This window comes from Lactuca virosa, chromosome 6 (assembly GCF_052849685.1).
Source record: "Lactuca virosa cultivar CGN04683 chromosome 6, Lactuca_virosa_CGN04683_v6, whole genome shotgun sequence".
Taxonomy (NCBI): Eukaryota; Viridiplantae; Streptophyta; class Magnoliopsida; order Asterales; family Asteraceae; genus Lactuca; species Lactuca virosa.
In genome coordinates this window covers 201,687,444-201,715,299 of record NC_136431.1, presented here as the reverse complement: position 1 = coordinate 201,715,299, position 27,856 = coordinate 201,687,444, and the positions used below count along the sequence as shown (strand labels likewise).

The 27,856-nt window shown below is 32.3% G+C and overlaps 2 protein-coding genes and 1 pseudogene across 2 annotated transcripts; 1 reads left to right on the top strand and 2 right to left on the bottom strand.

Annotated features, from left to right (window-relative positions):
* The first annotated feature begins 414 nt into the window (after positions 1-414).
* LOC145120534 (uncharacterized) lies at positions 415-3,755 on the top strand. The gene is made up of 7 exons (XM_079056343.1): positions 415-712; positions 1,949-2,200; positions 2,349-2,493; positions 2,569-2,723; positions 3,086-3,148; positions 3,262-3,330; positions 3,413-3,755. Exons 2-7 carry the CDS (start codon positions 2,009-2,011, stop codon positions 3,497-3,499), a joined length of 711 nt encoding a protein of 236 aa, XP_078912469.1. The 5' UTR covers positions 415-712; positions 1,949-2,008; the 3' UTR covers positions 3,500-3,755.
* Positions 3,756-6,101: 2,346 nt separating this feature from the next.
* On the bottom strand, positions 6,102-6,716 carry LOC145122223 (protein transport protein SEC23 E pseudogene; annotated as a pseudogene).
* Positions 6,717-20,080: 13,364 nt separating this feature from the next.
* Positions 20,081-25,317, bottom strand: LOC145119433 (beta-adaptin-like protein B). The gene is made up of 15 exons (XM_079055099.1): positions 25,111-25,317; positions 23,919-24,116; positions 23,692-23,805; positions 23,339-23,589; positions 23,100-23,235; positions 22,815-22,994; positions 22,661-22,753; positions 22,375-22,586; positions 22,234-22,297; positions 21,957-22,136; positions 21,798-21,890; positions 21,351-21,715; positions 21,075-21,264; positions 20,791-20,994; positions 20,081-20,694 (listed from the first exon to the last, which is right to left on the bottom strand). Exons 1-15 carry the CDS (start codon positions 25,195-25,197, stop codon positions 20,389-20,391), a joined length of 2,673 nt encoding a protein of 890 aa, XP_078911225.1. The 5' UTR covers positions 25,198-25,317; the 3' UTR covers positions 20,081-20,388.
* Positions 25,318-27,856: the final 2,539 nt, after the last annotated feature.

Here is a 27,856-nt window from a genome sequence, read left to right as displayed (position 1 = left end):
AACGTCAAAAACATTTTTTTAATAAGCTGGTTTATTAATGTTTGATAGATCATAAACTTTTTTATAATAGTTTATAAACTAATTTTTTAATAAATTATTTAAAATAGCTTATTAATAAACTATCTTATAAATTTTTAGTTTAAGCGTCAAATACAACTTTCTATCTTTAATATAAAGGTTTTTCAATAAATAGGTGAAACTAATATTTTCGGTTAGTCGGTTATTAACCTATGATAATAAATGTTGTATTTATAAATTAAATATCATTTTGTTGAATTAAATTATCTTTCTTCCTAGATAATAACTCAAACAGCAACCGGCAATAGCAAGTAAAACCGGTCAACCCGAAAGCAAAATTATCAATTATGTACCGTACACACACAGTCTCTCAGTGTGTGTGTTTTATTCATTTGCAGGTCGTTCCAATGGCAGTTGGTAAGCATTTAGTGTGTTTATGTGAGACCTGTCTCTCCTCCCTTTCTCTCTCTAAATTCATATGCTCCATATTTTCCAACAACAAAAAATCTCAATTGATCGAAGAATTTTACCTCAATCGTCATAAAACCAAAACCACTTCGAAATTCATGCATTGCTTCCCCCAAAACCCAAATCAAAATCAAATGTTTTACCCCAATCTGATCCGAAATTTGAGTTCTCCATAGCGAAATCCTTATTGACTCTGTTCGTGAATGTTCTCTGCTAATGGTTCCAGGTAATGAGTGTTTAATAGTCAATGCTTTTGATATTTTGATATCGATTTAAGCTTGATTAACAGTTCTATTTTCATTCTGTTGAATCAATTTGGTATTTTTTTTTATCAATGGGATTCTGCAGTGAATATATGCTGCTGTTTTGGTTCAATTTGCATTTTATATTGCTGCATGTATTCATTTTCAGTGATGTAAATCATTTGATGTCTTAATTTTGCATCAATGTTTGTTGGTTTTACTCTTCTTAACCTAATTTAAGACTTGAGAGACTACCATTTCATAAGATTCATGTCCATTTATTTTAAAGAATCCACTTTCTGTATTCATCTCTTGAATAATCAAAACTTGGCTTTTTATTTTTATTATCACAACTTGACAAAAATCTAAACTTTATCTCCTGTGGCCTATTTTACTAGTATATTTTTTTTTATAGTAAATTGATCATGTCCCTGAGATTCTAGTTGTTTAATATCACGTAATCATTTTTAAAACCAAAATATCAGGGACAGGATTAGGGCTCAAAATGCTATGCAATTATTTGTAAACTAACCACCTTATTAAATACGAAAAACATCAATTTATTTATATATTATAGCATACTCTTCTCATTTCTTTATACAGACATTATATTTTGAAAAGTTTACATAAGTGACAACTTTTTTTACCAAGGACATTATAATTTGAAACTTTTTATCCAGTTTTAGCTATGAACATTTCAAAACAAGAAAACTAATGACAAGAATCACTCAAAGCTAACACACGAATGATGTAAATTTTACAATTTAACAAGTACAATCATTATCTTGTAACAAAAAAGAGAGTCATTATTATATCTTCTTTGATTCATTTATTGGTTCATTTATTGCTACCAAACAAGAGTCTGTGAATGATATGGAGATTAATGAATACTCTGTGGGGACACATTGCATTCAACATTCTCTTAAACTGTCTCATGTCAGAATTTTTTAAAATATTCAAAATCTTTAAGCATAAAAACAGAAAACACACACACACCCTCTCTCACACACTAACCATTTCAAGTTGGCTTTATCTCAAAAGGGTCTGAATTTCTTTGTTGGTATACCCTTAATCTTTATTCCTTTTCAGGTATGAAGATTTAATGAATATTATGTGACGTATTATTATTATTATTATTATTATTATTATTAACTTATTTGAAATTTGTAGTTATGTTATCTACTCATATAACTAACTGTTCATTTCTGGGAAAATTTCAGATTCTTGATTAATTTTGATTAGCTGAAGATTTATAAGAAAAGAATAAGATTTGTGGGAAAATGGTGGAATCTGAGGTGTATTCTTCTAGAATCTTCTCACATTTTCGAGAAGAAATTGGTGAAGAAGAGCTTTCTGTTCTTCCAAGACATACAAAAGTTATTGTAACTGGAAACAACCGAACAAAATCGGTTTTGGTTGGTCTTCAAGGTGTTGTCAAAAAGGCTGTTGGCCTAGGTGGTTGGCATTGGCTGGTTGGTATTTTGTTTATTCCCTTTTTACTCGTTCCATAAAAGGAATGGAATCGATCATTACAACGGAATTGAAAGAATCCCACATAGGAATGGAATAGCATTCCATAAAAGTAATGTTTTTTTTTTTTTTTTTTTTTTTTTTTTGTAGGTTTTGAAGAATGGAGTGGAAGTGAAGCTACAGAGGAATGCCTTGAGTGTTCTTGAACCCCCTACAGGTCATGAAGAAGATGGAGAATATGAATTTGATAATTCTAGTTGTGGCTCTGATGTTGGTGAAAAAGACAATTTCTTTTGTAAGTTTTATAAAAATAATTCCCATAAAAGTTCTTGCATTTGGAAACTATTTTCATGTTAATGTTTGGTGGCAGCTGGTGCTATGGAGTTCAGCAAAGCAAGCAAGCCTAGGGTTCGATACACAAGACCATGGGGTCAAGGTCAAGGTCAAGGTCAATCTCAGTCAACCAAACCTTTTAATCGTATTGGTTCCAAAGAAGTTCAATCCAATACGAATCCATCTTACACAGTAAGTCAAAGAAAGATCTTGTAAAGCTTTCTTGAAAAACACACTTATTTTACAAGAAACAGATGCAATTTTGACTTTTGAGGTCAAACTTATATATTTCAAAGGTAAACCCCACAATGAACTAAGTAAAAATTTGAAAGAATTCGGTGAGTATAAGAAACTTTATAACATATATTGATTTAAAAAGTGGGTTTGTTTGACTTTGACCTAAAAAGTCAAAATGCATCTTAAAACATGAACACGGAGTCAACAATTGGAAAGCAGGTGACTTTTGTAGTGGGTTTTATGTATAGGATGAATATAAGCATTGCATCGGATCTTGTCATGCATTTTCTTGATTTTTTTTTTGTGTGTTTGACCAGAAAGTCAACTTCGCGAAGCTTGGATTTGACACACTGTGGCGATATTATAGCACCTTCAACCTTGTAAGTATACACCCCTATCCCTACCCTACCCTACCCCACCCCACCACAACCTACCCCACCCAGCCCTTCCTCTAACAAGATTCACATATTGGAACTGATTTTAATTTCTTCAGGGAAACATGCATTCTAATCCTACTAAGGAACAACTGGTGATTGCAATCCAAAAGCATTTTGCTTCACAGGTATATCTGGTTTAGGGTTTAGGGTTTAGAGTTTTAGAATGATTAATTATGAAGCTGATTCATGTGTGTTGGAATGGAACAGCGAGTGAGTGAAGTGGAAGTGATAATGGAGTTCGTTCATGCTGCAAAAAGACAGAAAAAAGGAAGAACACACAGGGAAACAAGTTGAAAGGATCCGTGTGCTTTGTTTGTATAATCTAATCTAATCGAACACGTAAATTGTTTATGCTAACTGATGTAGCTCTTACTTAGGAACCAAGTAACTCTAGAGATAGGAAAACTTATTAGTCAAGCAATTCGATACTCTTGCGAGATTTAACCGTGTAATATATCGCTCTATGCCTCGGTTTATAAAGCTTAGTTTTCTCTATGTATTGCTTTGATCGAGTGTTGAATGTTTAAATAATAGTATCTATTGGAAATAACGTGATTAGAAGTTGCGACATTACTAAATTTTGGCCCAATTTGAAAACCATTTATCTTTTTAAATCATCTGTTTGCAATAGAAAATCCTACTTATTTTCAAACGATAATTAGTATGTTTCGATATTAGGATACACCGAGTCATTGGGTTGATTTACAACTATGTATTGTTCTCTCGCTAGACTTGATGGTTGGTCACGCTCATTTGGCATTTTGAGGTATGATTTGATCCTAATAGTATTTGTGCATAAACTCTTAATTTCATGGTTTATATTTGATGTAAAGAGGGTTTTCAGAATAAACCTCTCTCCAAATTCAAAACTTTGAAAATTTTATAGACAAAATTATACGGTTGGTCTATGTGATTTGCCAAAACAGACTAGTCGAGTACAACTATCTAAACCAGTATGCGCTTGGTCCCGTAATTTTATTTTTTGCATAGTTGGTCCTTAATACATATTTAAAAAAATTCTACTTTTTTATTCTTTTTACATTTTTGGTATATTGTTTATTTATTTTTTATTAAAAAAATATAAAATCAAAGAAACCCCACTCTTTCTCTCTACCAACCTTTACTATTCATCTAGGTTTGTTCTTCATGAACACACACACACACACATATATATATATATATATATATATATATATATATATATATATATATAAATGAATAGTTTTAATCTCCTTTTAACAAGTGTCATTCTAATACAATTCCTTATTAATATTATGACACGTGTCATGTAGATATATTAGACAATTCATTTCAAAATTCAAATTTACATTTTCTAATTATATGTTAAATTTAAAGTTATAATAACTTTAAAAATTTGATATATCTCTTCACTAATAATTTATTTAAAATGATTTATTTAAAATAATTGATTAATATTTATAAATTTTTATTATAAAAGTTTAATTAATTTTATAACCGTGGTTCTCACGGGTTATATATATATATATATATATATATATATATATATATATATATATATATATATATATATATATATATATATATAGGCTTAAGTTATTTTGTTTTTACTAACTATTATGTGCTAGAATGCACAAATCTGGACCAACGGATGAAATTAATCAATGGACATGATTTGAGAGTGCATGATATTACAATGAGATAACATGTACCATATAATCACACAAATTTTAGCAAAATGGTATTTTGGACAATTAACTACAATTATAAAAGGAAATTTTCGGATTTTTAGGGATAATTAATTCTCCTAATTTTAAAAATCTGAATTTTTAATTAATTCAATTTAATTCTAACGTAATTTGTAAACATAACCGATTTTATTCTGTCAGAATATTTTTTTTGTTAGAATGATGCTCTTTCAGAATTTTATTCTATTAGAATATTATTGAAGAATAACAAAATTTTTGAATCCGAGGTTGAAAAATAACAACATTCTAATATATTCTAATACATCCGAACTTAAAAACAAATTCATACATAATCTTACAGACTAAAAGTCTTATACATTTCAATATAATTATACATATTCTAAAAGAATATCAACAAAAATGAATAAAATTCTTAAAAAATAACAACATTATTAAAATGTGAGTATGATAAAACTTTATTCATTCTTCAAGTTATTCCTATTAGGTCTTCAACTCATTCTTCCAGCCATTTCTATCGCATATACAACAAAAACTAATAATGGTTAAAAACATGTTACTTGCAATTAACTATCACTTTATATATTCTGGTAGAATACATAGAATATGAGAGAATACATTGAATATATTCTGACAAAATACATAGATTTCATTCAGGCAGAATATATTCTGACAGAATACATAGAATACATTCAAAAGTATCGTATTTACCGCTAATATAATTTTAGATTCCAAATACACAATAATGAGGGTCAATAGAAATTGGAATTCAAAATAACAAATTGAACCAAAATGATACACAAACAAATTAATTACCTTTTTAAACAATTTTCTAGAACAAGATGAGTAGCTTTCACCAATCTATGTTGACATATGATATCAAACCTTTACTATGTTGGTATATGAAATCAAACAAAAATAATTGAATGTGTTGGCATATGAAATCAACCCCATCAGTATATACACAATATGGTATGAATTAGTGATGTAAACAAATCTAAGTTGTGAGAATAATGAAATTTGAAACCCTAGATTTACCTGCACTCGCTGGCGAAAATCTTAGCATTCTTTTGTAGATTATTCTACCAGAATATAACATTCTTTGTTGAATATTCTAACAGAATAATATACCTGTTGCATAATATTCTTAAGGAATAAATCATCTGTCTTTCGGTGCCATAGTTTTACTCTCTACATTATAATGTGTGTGTTTATGTGTGATAAAGAAAGATTATTACAGAGAGAAAGAGAGAGACCTCGGGGTTCTTGTAAGAAGATAGGTGTTGGAGTAAGAGGAAAATGGAAAGGGTGGGGCTGATAAAAACAAATACAGCAGCTACTCCGGTTGTCCATGGGAATTGGGAGTATTTCCTGCAAATTGCCAAAGTATTTACAGAACTGAATTTAACATGGGATCCATGCTGATCACAGATGACTAAACGAGGTACTGGAAATTGTTCCTTTACAATAGCCTCAGCATCATTAAGAGGAGCTCTTAACAACTGGGCAAATGCATGCAAACCAGTTAACATGTTCCATGATTGAGCTCTCAAAATAGGGTCCAAATTTGAGGAAATCCAAGGAAAAGAAACAGCATGTACCTCGTGTTCAGGCTCGTTCTGATACCCAGCTTTGCGCCATTGAGCAATCGTAGATCCATGAAATACAACGACTGTAAAATAGGAATCTAAAAGAAGGATTCTGTCTGGAGCGATAGAAGCGACGTCTAAGAGAGCTGGTTCTGCTCCGCAATTGAAAGCGTAAGTGATTAACGAAGGTTGAATCATCACAACCGAATTCGCAACATCTTCTCGATTCATAACCATTCTGAAGTATGCGGTCTCATCTGGGCTGTTGTTGAAGACATAAAACACAATTCCAAGTCATCTCAATCTTCAAAACGATGAACGAACCCAATCATGCTAAAAGAAAATAGATTCAAGATTCAAATATACCTGTACGAATTGAGAGCGTCGCAAATTGAATATAAACTGATGAATTGTTGATAACCGTGGGGATAAGACGAATGAAGACAGGTTGTCCTTTTGATAATCTCCAAAGTAAGAACAGAGAGTTTTTGATTTTTTTGGTCAGCGGTTGAAGAAGTTGGAAGCCTTTTTGGTGGAAAAGAGTAACAAAGGCATCAATCATAAGAGGAAGTCGTTCGTACTCTTTAGTGTTAGGGATGTTGGTTTTGTAGGGTTTAACTAATTAAGGAGAGATTAATTGAATGATTTTTTTACCATAATTAGATATACTAATTACCATTATACCCATTTTTAATTTATTTGATGATTTATTATTTCCTCAATTCTCATTGGTGCATACATCCACACAATAATTGCTAGAAACATTTGAACCTAACTCTCTCTCTCTCTCTCTCTCTCTCTATATATATATATATATATATATATATATACTCAAGAACATCTTCATGAACACACATACACACACACTTATGAATAGACCTAGCAAATGTGTTGTGTCATGTCAAAACAGTAAACGAATTGAGAGAGCTTGGACCTAACCCCTACCTGTTTAATTAGCATGTTGTGTCATATCAATCCGTTTATTTTCTTGTCGAGTTCGTGTTGAGTTTAAGGTTAGGGGTATACCTTGAAAGGCGACGTGTCGTGTCATGTCATGTAAGGTTGAAACACTAAACATGTTGAAAGAGTATGATTCACGTAGGCAGAAATGTAAAAGTATTAATTGGAGGTGGAATAAATAAATTCATAGTAAGTTTAGAGGGAAAACAAAAAGAGTTGGAGTTGGAGAGGCGAAGGGTGGGACCATAAGGAGGAGGGAGTGGTTGAGGGGACTATATAGTTTGAAAAAAAAAAGTATTAGCCTAACCGGGTGACAGCAGTCATGGCACACCTCGGCGCTAACAACACAAATAAAAGCGGGAACTGCGCTGAAAGTTCCAATCGTAATAACAACCAGGGACACCCCCGAGTATGTTCCTGCAAGGACGCCCCAACTTACAAACCTGAGAACGCCCACGACAATGAAGGAGTACTACCCAAGAAACGAAAGTTCTGGACTAGGAGAAAGAGCCGTCCGAATCAAGGACCTACCAAAAGACAACAAACAGTGACATTCCATACCACCACCATCCCTACTACCTCAGTGCCGACAAGACCATATGCTGGAAACCTGCCAAAATGCACCAAGTGTAGCTTTCATCACAGAGGAAAGTGCAGGGAAATGCACTACAAGAACTGTAACAAAAAGGGGCATACCACAATTTTCTGTAGGGTGCCGGCATAACAGACCGCCCAGGACACAAAAGTTGGGATGAGTCGGACTTGCTACAGATGTGGAGAAGTAGGGAATTTCATAAAGGAGTGACCAAAGACTAAAAACAAAGATGTCAGGAGCGTCGGAAGTGTTTCAGCAACAAAGCGTGGGAAAGCAATAATAGACCCCACTGAGATTCCGGTACGTTCATGCATGTATACTATATAATAGCAACGAGGAGAGGAGTATTGTGAGTCGTAGATTTAATCAATTTCTCAACCAAAAACCTCAAACACTTAAACGAAATATTTACAGTAGAATTGGAATAATCAAAAGCACTAGAGACGTGTACATAGGGTGCACTCTAACACTAAATCAACCAATTAGTTCAAATCATCCTAAAACCGATCACAATAAAAAGTTACGACATTTTCATTTTAACAACGCATTAGTTAGTTTCCTCACCATACCGATATCATATATTACGAAAAAGGCGTTCGCCTAAACCCATCGAGTAACAAAACCCTCGTCGTCTATGGCGACAAACCGGACACAAACCCCCGACTCACCTTTTACATCAAGACTCAAAAGTACCTACACAGGAGGTACCACGCCGTCCTAGCTAGCGATGTGGATAAGAAACAAGAAGAGAAAGACATCAGGGATGTCCAAAAGCCCGTAACCTTCCCGATATATTCCCAGAAGATCTCCTTGGAATACCATCCTTACGGCAACCTGAGTTCAAAAATCGACTTAAATGCAGTAGCTGTGGAAAAGGGTTGTTGTAAATGTCATCTCACCCAAGTTAATCACCCCACTCAAGTAGAGACTATGGACCCATACTAGTGAATCTATGATTACTAAGTGTATATATTGGAGCCCTATATAATTAATATTCTACGGACTTAGGGTTGGTAATTCCGCTTTAAATCCTTTTCCTTGTTTGGATGTGGGCTTAGAATAGAATCACTGATTCGACTGTCTTTTCAATCTTAATTATATACGACTTATAAGCACAAAGAGATGATAAATGAATCAGTTATGAGTCATACTATGAACTCCATGAAAAGTTACCCAGGACAGCGGATGGACACGCTACCACTTGAGCGATCGTAGACAAATCAACCAAACCCACACACTTTCTACCGACCAAGGCTACAAAGAAAAATAGAAAAGCTGACAGGAGCATATCACAAGAAGATTGCGAGACTGCATAGTATACCACTATCTATCATTTTGGATAAGGGACAGGCGATTCGCCTCGTGTTTTCAATAGTCGTTAAAGAAGTCCTTTATATCACCCTCAAACTGACAGACAAAGCGGAAGAACCATTCATCGAATCCTTATACAACAACAACTATTACATTAACATCAAAGTCGCGTCATTCGAAGCTCTCTAAAGACGCAAGTGCAGATCACCTATGTGCTGGGCTGAGGTAGGTGACACGCAACTAGCTAAGGGACAAGTTCCTAACAGCACTCTCACCAACCCCCAGATCATACAGAAACTACAGAGAAGATTGTTCAAACCCGTGAACGATTGAAGGCATCCCGGGATCGGAAGAAGAACTTGTCTGATGAGACTCTTGTTATTCCACTTGACGAAATTGAAGTCAACGAGAGTCTAAACTTCATCGAAGAACCAATGGAAATCATGGATCAGGAGGTCAAAAGGATGAAACAAAGTCGCATACCCATAGTGAAGGCCCGTTGGAACGCCAAGTGAGGACCTGAATTCACCAGGAAACACGAGGATCAAATGAAAAAAAGAAACACTCCCAATTGTTTAGTGATATCCCATCTACAAGTTGAATTTCGGGGCGAAATTCTTTTAACGAGGGGAGAATGTAACAATTGGTAAAAATAGGAACGATCGTACAACGCTATGTCTTGATTATTAAGCAGTATGAGTATTTTATCAAAAGTGGTTGAAGGAATTTATCTTGCTTTACTTAGATAATTTCTTGTGAAATATAAAAACAAGTATCTAATGATAAATTTCGTTACGACGTATGACTACGAACCATCACCGGTTTGTGAAAATTAGCATATAACGTCGTTGGAACGCAGCAAACTTAATTTCTGTATCAACATGTCTCCAGTCGATGAGTAAGTTAAAATATATATAGAACTTGTGCTTAATAGTTGTGGAGGATCTAAATTTCACAAATATACGAACCAAAGTGACAAAACGTGTTTAACGATATGGTTAACCGGTTAAATGTCACGAAATTATACCTTGGTCAATAAATTTTATATTTAAATAAATAAAAATATAAAATGAATTATTATAAGGTATAATTAGAATGTATTTAAGTGTTTTTGAATAAAAAGAATAAAACATAAACATTAAAGTTCAAATACACAAAAACTACATTGTTATTTTATACTAAGTATACATGTACGTATTTGTACATATGTATTATTATCTAGTGAATGACTAGTTATGGGTCATGACTTAAAGTGATTTCATGTAAGGAATATGATTTCTAAATCAATTAAGATAAGAGAATTGGTAGAGATAAGTGCCAACTTAACTAATAAGTGCTTAATCACTTAAGACATTTTACTAAGAATGCTTCTTAATCCCTCTTCTCGAGATTAAGACCTCCCCTCTCCTTAACTAGAACTCCTAACTAACTAAATAACTAGTAGTTAGTTAGTTAACTAACCCTATCTCTAAGCAACCACCAAAGCAAGTGGCTAGACAAGATCACATCACTTAAACTCACATCCCATCACAAGCTAGTCTAGGTTTTGTCCCCTTATCCTCTTCCACCCTTTCCTCCTTCATAATCACGAAATTTCCTCTTCATTTTACCCTCAATTCACCAGCCAATACTCCAGGGAATTACTCTCAACCTTCATCTCATTTTCAGCCACAAGAACTTCCTTCCAAAGCCATCAAAACCGTGAACTAAAGGGTTGTTGTCCCTTTTGTGTTTCAGCCACCATTTCACCCATCTACACCTTCCTTTTGCTTGATATTTTTACCACCAAATACCCCTGGAAGTTAGTTGTTATGCTACTTAAAATTATAGATTCAAAACAGTGAGTAAACTACCTTTTTTCTTACTCTTTTGCTGTGAAGTTTTCGTGACAGCAACATAGACAAAACAGTGGCTGTTTTGGAGCATCAAACCAACACCCAAAAGTTCTTCATCTTCAACCTTCCATTCTTCAAGTATTCACATAAGGTGGGTTCATACCCCTACATTTTCATGTTTTCTTCAAGTTTTAAGGGGGGGAATACAAGTTAGAACACTAAACATAACTTAAATTTAAAGAGTAAATTACTGAAATCGTCTCTATGGTTTGGTCAAAATTGCATGTTTGGTCCCTAACTTTTTTTTGCACTCGGATCATCCCTGTGGTTTGATTTTGTTGCGTTTTTCATCCCTTACATACATAAAATTAGGGACCAAACGTGCAATTTTGACCAAACCATAGGGACGAAAAATACAACAAAATCAAACCACAGGGACGATCCGAGTGCAAAAAAAAAGTTAGGGACCAAACATGCAATTTTGACCAAACCATAGGGACAATTTCAGTAATTTACGCAAATTTAAAAGACAGCTTTCTACAGAAAAGTTGAGTCCTGTTCACGGACTGTTTTGACCATCTTAAACTTAATATCTTTCAAAACTGTACAATATGCAAATAGTTCAGGTTTATACCTTTCTAAGGACTACTCGCACGCGTTCATACGATTTTTCTACAATTTATGAAGATTTTTATAAAACTGTCTGTCATTTCAGAAGTGATTTCGGACTAGTCTGTGAAGATGACCATTTTCACACTAGTTTGAGACCACTAAAAATCATAATAAAAATTAGGAACAAAGTAGACTCATTTTCTAAACTCTCAGAGGTTACGGATTCAGTTTTTGATTTACGATGATTTTTCTATAAGTTTTCTAAAAACAGGGACAGTAAAGGGTAAAACTGTCAAAAGTAGTTTATAGATTTATTAACACCTTCTAACATTTTTGAGCAAGGTTTATATATTAAGGAAGTTAAAATACAATCATTTAAATATGTTTAATTACAATTTTAACAAAAGTGATAAGTACAAAAAGGTCTTTACTATCAAACTTAAGGATTATTTCATTCAAAGTTTCTAATAAAAACGTAAGAATATGAACAACAATTACGAAACATACCAAATCACCTTCTAAAATTTATACACACACATACACACACACACACACACACACATATATATATATATATATATATATATATATATATATAACCATTTGCATATATATGTTTTGTTTAAAAACTTATCTTCTGCATAAAAAATATACAAATATAGTTTACGAAACTTTACCTCATTTGTATCCCGTTGAGCAAAGGGTAAAATATTATCAAATGCATATCTAAAGATTTCACGTCGTTTTTCATAGCTATCCCAGTCTTAGGGGATGATCATTTATACAAACATTTTTAGCACAAAAACACGAAACTCGTTGATCAAATTTAGTGAGTTTTGTCTTCACAGTACCTTATAAAGTACACACGAAAGTCCTGTTAAATATAACCAGAGTCTCTTGTAGGGAGAGTGTGATAGTTGTGTATAGATCTATACTGGGACTGACAATCCCGCACCTTAGCTGCTTGCAACAGCTGGACCGGCAGGTCTAGGGGTGACAAATGTCATAACGAAATCGACACCTGAAGAACGTTGCGAACAAGGCAGTCTAGGTCAATCAAGCATGGTTATAAGATAAAAATGAAAACTCACATAAAACAACGACACTTTTAGTTTACGCAAAGACAGTCTTCAAACAGTTTTATATACAAACAAAACTGCATAACATCATTTTAAGTAGGAAAATTACTTATACGCTTCGGTCTTGGTTCATTTAAGGTCACATCTCATTTTAGGGAAAATATAGGATTTTCCGGAAAACAAACATTACTACATTTCATAGAAAAGGTTTACAAATATACATACATTTGCTTATGAACTCACCAACTTAAATGTTGATACTCTCTTTTCAAATAACTTGTATTCTCATGAAATCAGTAAATCAGGTAGCAACTGGCTTTGAGGATGGGACGCTTAAGCGTCAAAACAAATCTTTTGACAACATATTGTAATTGATATTTTGAAACATGTGATACGTACAAATGATGTAACTTTTTCAATTATATATATGTTGGTTGTGTTTGCTTTGAACATTTATACTCAACTGTTATGATACACTACATGATAGTCACCCGCCCCTGGACGTTTCCGCCATCCTGGTTTGGGGGTGTGATATTTCCATATTACAAAACGACTCACTCAACCTAAAGGTTTTATTTACATATGGTTTTGGGTCTTTTTAGTTTATATAAAGAATTCAAAAAAACTTGCATATAAATAAATGGGTCATATTCAAGTTAAAATTCTCAACTCTAACCTTACACATTTAATTTTCGTCTTGTGTCGTGTCAACATGTTTAATTATGAGTTAAAATATCATACCCAAATTTATTTATTTCGTGTCGAGTTAGCATGTCATGTTAGTTTTTGCCACCTCTACTCATGAACATCTGCGTGACGACACACACGTAAGAACACACACCATCCTCTATCACCACTTTCCACCACCACCATCTGCTGCTGCCACTACCACCCTCTGTCACCACTAGATATGGAAATCGACACAAACATACACCTGGAAATCTGTTGGTTCTTCAACACACACACTTAAGAACTCCATGGATGAACACGCAACCTCACGGGTTTTTGTTTGAAACTGTTCTTCAACCCAAATGAAATATTTTTCTTGATCCAAAAATCACGATCTCAAGGTTTTTGTTTTCTAAAACCATGAAATAAAGGAAGATGGTTGTATATGATTAGGTGCTTCTTTTTATTAATCTCTAAATATTATTAAAAGAGAACCTTTAATTCACCAATGAAGCAATCAGGGCCCTTGATTGTGTTTTAATCCTATGTTTTCCACCCTTAGATCAAATTGCTGACATCATCTTCCCCAAATAAAATTCAAACACAATTACATTTACTTATAGAATCTGTAATAATTATAGAATCTTTAAATTCAGTAATTATTTTATCATTTGAAACATATCATTCTATTTATATACATGATATCAGTTTCTCTAATTAATATTGTTCCTAATTTAACTTCCTTATTTATAGTTTTTGATTTCCAAATTCAAACCCGTTTATATTTTATTTTTTATTTATTTATTTTTTAAAAAACTCATTAAACAAGCATATCAATAATTAAGTTATTAACCTATAAAATCTAATCTAATCCATTAAATCAGCAAAATATTTAAGAGTCAAAATTAAAGTCAATATTATTCATAATTTATCTTCCAGTATATCCCACATAAAATGAATCAATTTGAGATAATTGTTTGAATTTTAAAACTGATTAAATAAGAAAGTCAATTAATTTGAAGTTTTGAATTAATATAGCTGATATCTTTCTTTTTTTGCAGATGAATAGTCGAAAATCTCCAAGATTATATCTTAGGATCCCAATTTTTTTAGAAGATAATGATTTCCTTATTCAAAAACATCATATATATATATATATATATATATATATATATATATATATATATATATATATATATATACACGATTACACTGAAGTGGTTATTCTTACGATTTTGGATTGAGTCCTATGATTTACAGTGTTCTTCTTGAGCAATCTTCTTCTACAATTCTTTTTTCCAAGCTCTTACTTTACTCTGTTCTCCTTATTCTTCTTCAATTTCTTGCATTTACTATGTTCTTATTGTTTTTTATTACCGTGTTCTTGTTAAGAGGTCATGAAAAAAATTAATCAATCTACTTTAAGCATATTAGTTTCATTCATTTAGTTACATAAACAAAATTTTACCATTTATATCGATTTTTTAATGTGTTGACCTATGTTTGTCAAGAGAAAGCCATAAAAGTCGTTTTAATGCATGATGACAAAGCTAGTGGAACGGACCAAAAGCAGGATAAAGAAGTTTTTTATTGTTACACTTCAACTTGCATGAACTAAGACGTATCTGTTGTTCCAAGGTTTTCAATAACTCTTTTATACATATTATTATAATCATCGATTAAGTTTTCTAATTTTATATTATTTAATTTGTTTATATCAATGGTTTAGTTTCAAAATCACCATTATAGTACAAGACTTTACCGGCGTGGTGTCACTTACTTTATTTGATCGTGAATCAAAGAAACTTCTGGAAAAAACACACAAGAGTTGCTTCAAAAGTTTAATGAGGTTATCGATATTAACTTCATTTACATAAAACTAATTTTTACTTTTTCTCTGTCTATTTTTATAAGCGTTAATTTTTTCATTTTTAGGAGGGTAATATGAAGATTCATCCGTCTGCTTTGAAATTACTTTTGGATAAAAAGTTGGCGTTCAAAATTCAAATTTCTCATTATAATTTGAAGAACAAAGTTGATGGTTATGCAATCTCAAACTTCAATGTTGATAATAAAATCACTGTTGAATTGGAAAAAAAAATTAACATCGAACAAGTAACATTCTTTTATGAAACATATTACAAAAACTAAACTTATTAGATTCGTTTTTTATATTTTAGTTGATCAACTAACATATTTCTATGTACTACAAATATAGGCGTCGTAATCCGATTCGTTTAACGTTTTATCGGCGAAATTCGGATGTCAAGACACATTAAATTTAAAGGTTTTAAATATAATATAACTAAATCTAATATTTTAAATACTTTAAAATATTATTAACTTTTAGATTGACATATGAATTTATTTTCTATATTTAGGATGCAGTTTCGTTTACTGGTGGTAATGTCACATCCGCTTCGAATCTTGATAAAAGTATTGCAATAAGTCCACTAACTAAGTGGACATCCTTTAAAAACGTATCTAGACATGAAGAATTAAAACACAACTTGGAAGATGTTTACGATGTTGATAATCTGGAAACAATGTCCTCAACCAAACAATCATTAACATCAATGACAGATCGTACTTCTGGAGAAGGCAAGCCAAAACCGTTAACTCCAAAGAAAGAAAAATAATATATGATTTTCATGATTTTATATGAGTAGTTGGGCGATTTGAGTACGGTTGATTTCATATTATGTTTACATAATATTTGGTTTGTGGGTTTGGTTTTTGATTACTTTGTTTCATATTATTTGTTTTTTGGGTTAGAATTTTAATCATTTAAATACATTTTGGGTTTTATAAATTCTTGAGTTATTCATCTATTTGCATTTCTATTTCTTTCTCAGTGTACATCGATGGTACCAAAATTTATCAAGGACAAAACAGTGACCTTGTATTTAATTCTTATTAATATAGTAAATACTTCCAATTTTGAAGATAATAATCGGTCTCATACATGTTAAATTACAATTGCTCGATTTCCAATTATCTAACTCAATAACTTTATGTAATTATTCTTAACCTTATCTTTTTCTATAACGTTATTGATTAGATTTACTATAATTAAGTTTAAATTGCAGAGATTTTTACTTGAAAGTGATGAGCATTAGTTGATGTTTTTATTGAAGCTTGAGGATGATGCAAAACTCAAAATCCCTTAGTGGTAATATCCTACATACTTAATAATTGATTATTTCAACAAAAATACTTTCCATTAATTTTGATAACAAATTTTTTGAATTAAGCATATTTTTATGATTATAAATTTGTTTTCTCTACTCACTTGTACTTATCATCCTGAAGATGAGAAATGATTAACCATGTCTATATTGAAAAGTGCCAAAAAGATCTTATCGGTCCATGATCTTCAAATGTTCTTTGTTTTTTATTCGTTTTTGTGTATTTGATTTGTTTATTCAAGAAACTCAGTTTTCTATTAATTTTGATAACAAATTTGTTGAATTAAGCATACTTTTATGATTATAAATTTGTCCATTTTCTATTGTTAAATCAAGTGTAAATGAATTTGAACAATCGTTAAATTTCATATTCTATAATGTAATTTATGCACTAATTAATCAAATAATAGTACATATCTAAGTGGTCGGGTACCTCCAAGACAATAAGCAAACATGTAAATTATATGCAATTTCACAATATTGTAATTTTTTTATTGGATTTAAATGAACACTTACTTCTTTCACTTGATTTAGATTCTTGATTACTCATATAAGGTTGTAATAAAATAAAATTCTGATAAATTGAAAAAATTATTCAGCAAAACCTTAAACTTTTGAAATTTGTTGGAAATTTGGTTTTATTCCAAGTTAGGCTTCTTTTTGTGTTGTCATCTTTGTTGATTTGGCTATGTAGGCTTCATTTAAAGTTCCATTTCTCTACAAGAATGTTAATGTTCACATCCAAGTGGAAACTATCACAACTGGTTAGCATTCTAAATGATTTTTTCACTTACATCAATCAAAACTGTTATTTTAAGTGGTGTCTTCTCATGGATGCCACACCGGTTGTCACTATATAGACCTTCTAGCAGTTTATAGAAGAATCTTAGCGGCTTTATGAAGAATTTTGTTGCGTTTTCAATGAAGTATCACTCTGTCAACATTCTTCTCTATAGTTCTTTATCTTATTTTCGATATAGATGCGTGTCACAACAATAAGGCAGAAAGAGGTGTTAGTGACCATTAAAGATGAAAATGTAATATATAATTCAAGAATAATATATAAAGTGTAAATTGTAGATTTATGATATTTATTTCAATGAAAAATATGTTGTTTGATAGTTTGGTTACATATCTGTTTTTTTTTGTTTTTTTATTTTTTATAATTTGATTTTGACAAGTTTGATCAAAATTTGATAATTGAAGCAGGTAGGAAAGATATGTGCTAACGATTTTGAATTTTTATTGCCCTATAGAAACCAACCGTAGCCTCACAGACAATTCCCTCATATCTCAGTAGGTCTTAACATTTCCCAAAATTCAGCTACAAGAAGTCATGGATGCACTTCTTGAATCAATCCTCTAAACTGAATTTCATTTGTTAGTTGGATGTAGTGACCAAAATGCAAGATTTGTGAAAGTTCATTATTATTTATTAGTGTTATCCTTTAGCAAATTATGAAACTAATATTATATTTTTGTTCATAACATTTTTTTTTTGTAATAATTTATTTGATCGGAAGATATGTATATGTGATTGGGTGTAGCCTGAAAAATCATATTTTAATTTTTATAAGGAAAAAATACTTTGAAATCGACCAAATTACAATGTCTGAATTTGATGTTTATGGTTATGACAATTCACTTTATTTGTAATGTTTATCGAATTTCTTTACAAAATTTAATGTTGTTGTACATGTGACAACTTATCGTTTTTACAGGGTCAATATGAAAAGAGCCATATGAGCCTCCATGGGGGTTGGTACACGGAACAAAGTCAATTCATAAAGCTACTACACAATATGTTTTAATCAAAAAGTCGTATTATGTTGTGATAAAACAAAGATCACATAGATCATTTATGTTAAAAATTACTGTATTAAAAAGCCAAATTGCTCTAATATAAATATTAAATATTTTTATCTAATAGGTTTGGTTCAAAAACTCTAAAAATGAATCTAACTAACATTTTTTTTTATTAAAGTTCAACCTAAGACAAAACCGTCTATTAATGTGATATGTATTTAATTTATGTTCCCCACGTTTAACGCGGGTCATAATCTAGTAAAATATTATTTTAAAACTGAAAAAAAAAATAATAATAAAGTCTAATCAGATGTAAAAACGTAAGATCAGTCATGGAAAAAAAAAATGAAACCATAAACCCATGCAAGAAATGAAACACATTGACCAAGTAAGTAGTGATTTAAATAATTGTACTCAACTAGCATGTTTTAACAAACTGTCAAGACCAACAACTTTTCATCTCTTCAATCTCTCATGTCGACAGGTAGGTGCGACCGTAGGATTCCACTCTTATATGTAGACCACATATTTCATTAATTGACAATTTTAAGCCCATATGGATACATCGAAAATAATTCTTACATGATTTATTTCGGTGCAATTAATTCAACCTATAGGTCTCAGTTATACATAACCCCTCCATGTTAGCAACTTTTACATTGACACAATTAAGAGCATGATCATCCTGTTTAACATCCGGTCAAAGTAAATTTACTCATCTTTCTAATGATAATATTTTTTGATATGTGTTGGAAAAGATGCTTCCATTATGGTTCATGGATCTGCAGGTACTTCCACTCTCCCTTACCAATAACCTTCACCATTATCTACATTCCTATATTATCAAACATCTCAGACCTGTTCTTTGTTGGGTCTAATCTTGACATGGATGCTATCTTAGTTTAATATTTGAATTGAATAAAAGGTAGGGTTGAATGGGGGGTATTTGACTGTCAGTTTGTTCCTGTAAAACAGGAAAACTTGGGCTTATTCTTGTTTACTGCCCTCACCCTTGAAGAAAAATACCTTCATCCCCTCCCCTGCAACTCAACCCTTTTGTTGTCGTCCCTTACACCAATGGTGATTGGATGGAGAGTAAACATGAAAATAAATTTGTTTAAATATGAATGTAGATCTTGAATACAAGATCGATTAGTAATGAAAATGATTTTGAATTCAAACAAATTTTGTTTCTAACTTCGTCTTCTACTTCTAGGCTACTCACAGATTCAATTTATGGTCTTGTTTTTATTATGATTTAGACTTAGATTCGTTTGTTTTTGGTTTGTTGAAGATTCATATCAATGGAAGATATTTTTCTTGAAATAAGGAACACAAACCCAGATAGTGAGTTTGAAGAGGATGAATAAAACGGTATTGTCACATATATAAAATGTGTTGTATGAAGACGGTCAGTTTACTTCCATTAGCAATATGTCTGTATGGAAGAGGAAATAGTAATGAGATTGTCTTACATATTAAGAACATATTAAATCCAAAAAGATGACCCAAACACGAAAAGTATAGTTTACTCCTAACAAAAAGATAACAGACAAAAAGGAAGGAAGTGTAATAATTCAATTGTAACCAAAACGACACGGCTTTGATATGGAGTGCATACAAATTTGTATACAACACACGTACCCCTCATAATATTCAGAGCCAATCATGCTTTTGGGTTTTCATCATAAACATTAAACAAGGTAGCATTCTTACAAACACACAAACAAATAAACACGATAACTTTAAAAAAACAAACAATTCTCAAAGTACAATGATTCCCTATACTTATACTATATATCAAAATGCAAAACTTATGCAAAAAAAGAATGACCAAAATCAGGAAATTACGAATCAACCCCTGTGGCTGAGGAGAGTCTCAAGGGCTTCAAAAAATAAGGGGCCCATTTCAGGGGTAGGAGATTTAATAGCACACTTGAGTCCCGGAACACCAATAACCGCTGTAAGTTCGATCAAGAACGGGACTCCTTTCGGGATTTTAGCCGACAGATACAACACCTCTTGATTCCCATTCTTACGTTTTGCAATGAAGAACATGTTGGAAGAAGCCAACTGCTCAATTGTCGCGTCTACATTGTTGATTGTAATTCCAGGAATCTCCTTTGACACCTCATTGGAATCAGGTAACGACTTCCACGTCTGGAATACATATATACATAATATGGAATCATCAACTAACAAGTAATAATATAAAGTTTCCATGGGTAAAGAAGTAATTTTACAATTTTACGTTACCTCAAGGAAAGCAGATCGTTCCATTCTTCCATCTTCCATGAACAACACAAGCAACGATAATCGATCGCTAAAATACCACACAGGCTGTTGATTGTTCTTCACAGCAACTTGCAAAACTGAATTCGGTGGGCCCGGTGCTATATTCTGGAACAGAACCATGGGAAGAAGGGTTCTTACCGATGTTCCTGGTTGTACTTGAGGGACCTGATTGTAAATATACGTTATTATGAAAAAGATCCAAACTTGAAGGGGTTGATTGTATGTAAATAACTAAATATATATACCTGGAGGGGTCCACCTGCTGCGAGACCAAATGTGTTTTTGTTGAATTGAATCATGAATCCATCCAATGGAATATTTGTATTGTTTTCAAAGTTTAAACTGTAGAATATTTGACCATCTTTTCGTACTAGTTGACCGCTTATTTCCAGACCTTGACCGGTTGCTGCTGGTAATACAACCGGTAGAGGAGGGCTGAAATTGTAAATAAAACAAAAACTAAATTAAATATATTATAGGGGTATTTTGGTACTTTATTAAAATCAAAAAATTTGCCTTACCCAGCTGCAGGCTGATCAACAGGGACAATGGCATTATTATCATCACCGCCATCAAGACCCATAAGATCAAGTAAATCCGGCACAGGGGCGGCGGCAGGTGGTGGTTGTGGTAGTGGTACACCACCATCAACAACCAGTGAAGATGAAGTTTCGGTATACCCTCCTTCGGTTCCTTCCGCAAACTCTTCTTCTTCTTCTGTTTTTTGAACAGTTCTGACACGTGTTATGAATGTTTCAGGGGGTTTGTGGTATACAGAGGACAAAGTAGCAATATTTGCAAGAAGCTCATCCAGGAGAGAGGAATCCAATTGATTCGAATCGTCACTGATCACTGGCTTCTCAGCTAACACAACATCTTTAGCAGCCTAACATACATTACAAAAACAAAATAATATTAATAATTTAATTTAAATTTTCTGAATAAAGCAATATAAATATTTTATTAACCTCGGGATCAGTTGATAAAAGGCGCCAATATATGTAAGCACGATCTCTAAGATCAGGATTGTCAGTCTCCACAGTTGCATTATTCAAAACAACCTGTAAAAGTGTAAAATTTAAAGTCTACATTATAAATAAAAAGTTAATTGTATACAAGGATCTTACCTGAATCATCTGTTGTGGTCCTTCGGTTGGCTTCTTGAGAAAAAGCTTAACTGTGGCAGTTAATAACTGCAATTGAACTTGTGCAGGTTCTTCAGGGAAAGTCTCAAGGAAGCTTTCAAGAAGTTCATCAGCATTATCAATTCTTTCAGCATATTCACCAATTATCCAAATCATGGACGCCTGTTTAAAAAAACAATTTTTACTAAATTTCTACATAAAGCAAAAGAGACACAGAGAGAGAGGAGGGGGGGGGGGGGATAACATCATAACACTATACCTTCGCCTCTGGTTCATCCAAAGTGTCCAAACTCTCGCAAAGTGTAGCAATGATAGATTCATAACTGTGGTAAAAATTTGAGTTAGTTAATATAATACTATGATTAAGAAAAAAGGGGGGGAAAGAAAAAGAAAAAGTTACGTGTTGGGGTATCTTCTGAAAATATCTTTGATGACTATAATTGCTTCTTGAACGACATAATTGACTTTAATTTTAATAAGTTCTAGAAGAACACTAATGCAACGTTCAGCTGCTCTTTCTAATTTAATAGCACAACGCCCAATAGCACGAACAGCTTTTCTCACAAACTCTACATCTACTTCTGTAGCATATTCTTTAAACTCCAACAATACCTAGAGACATGATTATGAAACATCCATTTAACAAATATAGTCTTCTTGTCTTTTGTAAGAAATGTTTTAGTCACCTGATCAATATTTCTATCTGAAGCAAGCTTAATCATGATCTCTAACTTCTCCATCTTCACATATATTGGATCATTGTACTTGCAGAAGAATACCTACAAAGTAGATGTATTTTTAACAAGGGTATGAAAAGAAGTAAATACTAAAGCATGATACCTTAATTTCATGAGCAAGAATTGTAGGACGCCTCTGTACAATAAGGTTGATGTTCCTTAATGCAACATATTGAATCTCAGGTTCTGCAGAAAGTAATGTTACAAGAGGAGGAGCCATTTTCTTGCAGAGGTTCCGAATCACATCAGGACTGCTGATGAGTTCCATTTGTTGAAGGATCATCTTTTAACCCAATCATGTTGAAAAGTAGAGAAATCAGAACATGGATATATTACAAATACAAAAGGAAAAGTAATTTATTTTAAAAAAATAAGTAATCAAATCCACCTTAACAGCTGAAAGAACTACAGCACAATTTGCATGTTGCAGTCTTGGAGTGACTCTCTCTACTATATTTTCAGCTTCACGAGCATCAGCTGCCTTGTATTTGGAAAGAGCATCTAATATGAAAACTTGACCCCACCTATAAATATATAACAACAAAAAATTATAACAGATAGCATATTATGATAACATATAGCAGATATTACTAAAAGATAAGTACAGTATTCAAGAATCACACTCACTCAGTGCATTCATTGAGAGCAGTAAGAAGTTTTGTAAGTGTACTGGTGGTAATATCAAAGATGGGTTTACTGCTGTTATCTTGAATTTCTGCAAGAGCTGCAACAGCATTTGCTACAACCATAGGGTTATTGTCAGATATCAACTCCTTAAGAGCTTCCAGAAAACCCCTATCTTCAACTAACTCGGCATTAATGTCATAAAGTTTAGCAACACATATAGCTGCTGTCTTTCTAACATAAGGATCATCATCCTGATATAAGGGAGTAGAAAGTTAAAATCATTTTATAGCACTCTGGCTAGTTAATAGCTTAATATATAAAGATTCCAACAATAAACAGATGTGTTATGTTACCTTGAGACACCTTTGAAGGGGATCACAAAGATATTCTGTAATCTTATCAACTCTGATGCATCCCATTGTTCTAACAGCTAAAGCACGGATCAAGGGATTTGGGTCCTGTGAATCCTGCAATGTTGAATGCAAATCATATTTTGGTTACTTTATTAATTCAGTTATGACATAGAATGATTATACAGTATCATGCATAGTATGAATCTATAGCTTCTCCTACTTCTTGCCTTCACAAAAGTATTGACTGCAAGTATTGCTAGGTCAGGCTGACTTTTAGCATAATTGATGAGATACAAGTAAACAAGCTTCTTGAGCTCCAAATTTTCTGTCTGCATACAGTTGAGGACATCTGTGAATAGTGATGAAACATCCTTGCCAACAGTCATGGCAGCAATCACCTTTTTAACAGCATCTTTTCTCTTATCCTGGATGGCACAAGAAACAAATCAAGGTAATGAGCTAAAAGAGTACCTGAAATAAGCCATCATTAATTCATTATGCATAAGAAGATATTAGATTAGTCATGCATTATGCAGTGATTATGATTTCATACTGGTATGCACATAAGGCATGTTAAACACCACACCTAGAAGAATACTACCAAGATACTGAACTAGGTCTTCTGAATGAATTACTTGTTGGATATGTACTTTCAGCTATCCCAACTTGTTAAACAGCATTTAATTCTAACTCCATCTTTCTAAAGTTTTGTGTAAGCATGTGCTCACAGTAATGGTAAGCATCACATGCTATTTGAAGCTATTTGAGAAATAGTGACACTCTTGTGAAGTTCTGTATAGGAGATAAATAACACTCCATGTCATGTAGATGAAAAGACTCTTCATGATTTCCAACAACCTTTGGTTTCAATTTGGAATTTCACCGGTTCAAATTATGAATGTTTTTCCAGTGTATCTTCATACACATTATGTGGCCTAATTTCAAACAAAAGCACCAAATCTCCCCCAAAATGAAAGCATGTGCTTGTAGAGTAAACAGTAATCAACATTTGAGGCTATTGTAAAGCATCTCACTCGTTTTAGAATTTTAGGCAGTTGCAGTAATAACTGACATGTAAATGCTAAAATGCGTAGAAAGATACTTCATTTAGATGACTGAAACTAGGGTTCATTGTATTTGATTTTTTGGTTATCACTCCATGTAAATACACATAATGAATTAACAAAGCTCCAATAAACACCTCGAAACGACCTAAATTACTAATGGCGTAACACGCTTATAGATCTGATGACACATCTAGCATTATGACGAATATTTTCAACCGATCAAACACGAACGAGGGAATTTATATGAATTTAAGCTATTCTATCATTGGATCAATATGCATATCTACAAATAGTAGATAAAGATACATAAATATGTATTCATAGAGGAGAGTTATATCTAAAAGACTAAAACCTTGTACTGAGAATTGAGCTCTTCTTTAAGCTCAGGGATTTCTCCTTTTTTAGTTGTGGAAAAGTACTTCGAATCGTGTCCGCTCATCTCTGCCGGTGATCGGAGTCAGCGACGGTGATTTGACGGAGCAAAAGATGGATTGCAATGGGAGAATTTGACAGAGGTCGAACGGGAGAGGTGTGGAAATGGCGATTTGATGGAAAAGTAGAAAACGGGAACTTTGAAAAGTCAAGGTAAAACTGAAAACGGGTTTAAAATTAAAACCGACCCTAACCCGATTTTCTTTTGCAATATTAACCGAATAACCGTTTATATTGTTAATAAAACTAAAATTAATAAACATGTTGTAATCTATGAAATATAATTATCAAATTGTTGTTCTTTTTGTTTGTGTATCTAAATATAAAAAATATGTAAAAGTACTGTATCTTGTCTTTTGTGGACATGTATTTAATGTTATTATAGTATACCTATATAAAATACCCAAATAAAACCGAAAATTCATATTATGGATCAACCTAAATTCTAAAAAGAAATTCTTCAACTTAAACAAGATCCGAAATCTTATATGGATCTTTTTATATACAACTAGAATACAATGAGTGTTATGATTTTATTAACCCATATATCAATTGTTTTTATCTAGATCATTTTAAAGGCTTTCCCTAATTGGTTTTCAACCATTTTTTCCTTTAAATAATATAGGTTAAGTAGAATTCTTTTTAAACTAAAGTAAGTGGGATTTAGAAAGTTTTATTTTCTTTGTGCTACTTATCTCATGTTAATGAACAAATTCAAATTTTTATTTAAAAATCATTTTAGTTATAGTTAAAAGGATTAGCTAAAGAGTTAGGTGTTGTTTGTTTTTCTGAAACAAAAATTCAAAAAGTCTGCGGACCACCTCTGCAAACCTCTGCAGCAGAAGAGGTGGACCAAACGGCTACAGACTGTAATAAGAATCGTGTTTGTTTTTGTTAACACTTGCAGACTGCTTCAGACATTAAAAAATTAAAATAAACTAATTTGCTAAACTGAAAATGGTTTTTAAACACATAAAATTTAATAATTGTAGTCTTAAAACATTGAAATAAATTTCATACAACCAAATTAGTCTTACAATAACATTTTGCAATAAAGTTCATACAACCAAACTTTAATAATTCTCATTCGATATTTTGCATCAACTGTTCGGCAATTTCATCCCATTACTGGGTCATATATTCACGGTCCGCTGCAATTTTAACATAATAATAACTTAAATTGACGACATTTCAACAACAATGCATCATGAATAAAAAAACATATAAGCAAAGATTATACAATACAATCAGCAAATAAGCATAAACTTGCATATAAAATTATGATTCCAGCAAAGATTTTAGCATATTCAGCAATACTAAACTGCACAAATGGTCCCTGTGGTTTGCTCAAAATTGCCACTTTGGTCCAAAAATGTTTGGACTAGCACCACAGGTCAAAAGTTTTCATTTTGTTGTTAGTTTGGTCCAATTTGCTTTGAACTTTTTCATAATGACGATTTTGCCCTCAATTATTTGTTTATTTAAATATTTTTCTGTTTAAAAGAAAAATAAAAAAATTACATTTTCTATTTTATTTTTATAATTTTTTTATAAAAATATTTTTCTGTGTGGGTTTTTTCAACCGGCGCACAAAAACCCCATCCCCATCTCTGATTCCCTGTACTCTTCTTATTTAGACCTGAAACCCAAAATCAAAGGGGAAAGGGGGTGATTTTTGAAGTCTTTTAGTGTAAACCAATAGAAATTACACACAGGGATTGCAAAAAAGTAAAGCATACATGTAGATGATGAACTCGTGATGAATCAACGCATGGAAGGGTGGGATTCAGAACATGCTATGGGTTTGTAAGAGAATAAGGAGGTCGATGGAAGAAGTTCAAAAACCACCTTCATCCGCCTCTCTTCTTCCCATCGTCATAAACCACCTCTTCCCCAATCTCCCTTCATTGCAAGGCTATTACAACACCACCACGATATATCGTCGGCACCATCCTCCTTTCTTCTTCTCAATTTCTCTTTTTCTATATCATCATCCACTATCTCGGTTTGATTTCTGGTTTGGTTTATATGTTTGATTTGTGGATTTGATTTATGGGTTTGAATGGGTTTTGATCCATGGGTTTGTGTTTTTGATTTCCTGTGGTAGAGTTTGTTGAAGTCTTGTCTAGTGGATTAAGGAGGGAGAGTTTCAGACATGGTGAACTGATGAAGGTGAAAACTGAACGAAAATAGTGAAGATGAATTTTTTTCTTGAACATAAGCCCCATTTGGATTATATATTTGATCTAATATGAAGATTTGCTTAGGAAGATCAATTGAGAGAGAGAGAGAGAGATTGTTTTACTGATTTATTTTTATTCTTTTATAAAAAAATTATAAAAATAAAATAGAAAATGTAATTTTTTTATTTTTCTTTTAAACAAAAAAATATTTAAATAAATAAAAAACTAAGGGCAAAATCATCATTATGAAAAAGTTCAAAGCAAAATGGACCAAACTAGCAACAAAATGAAAATTTTGGACCTGTGGTGCTAGTCCAAACCTTTTTGGACCAAAGTGGCAATTTTGAGCAAACCACAGGGACCATTTGTGCAGTTTAGTCATTCAACAATTGTTTTAGCATATTCATCAAACTTTTAAGCAAAATTTTAGATATTTCAGCATATATTTGTGACCATTCAGCAATAAACTATCACTATTATAGT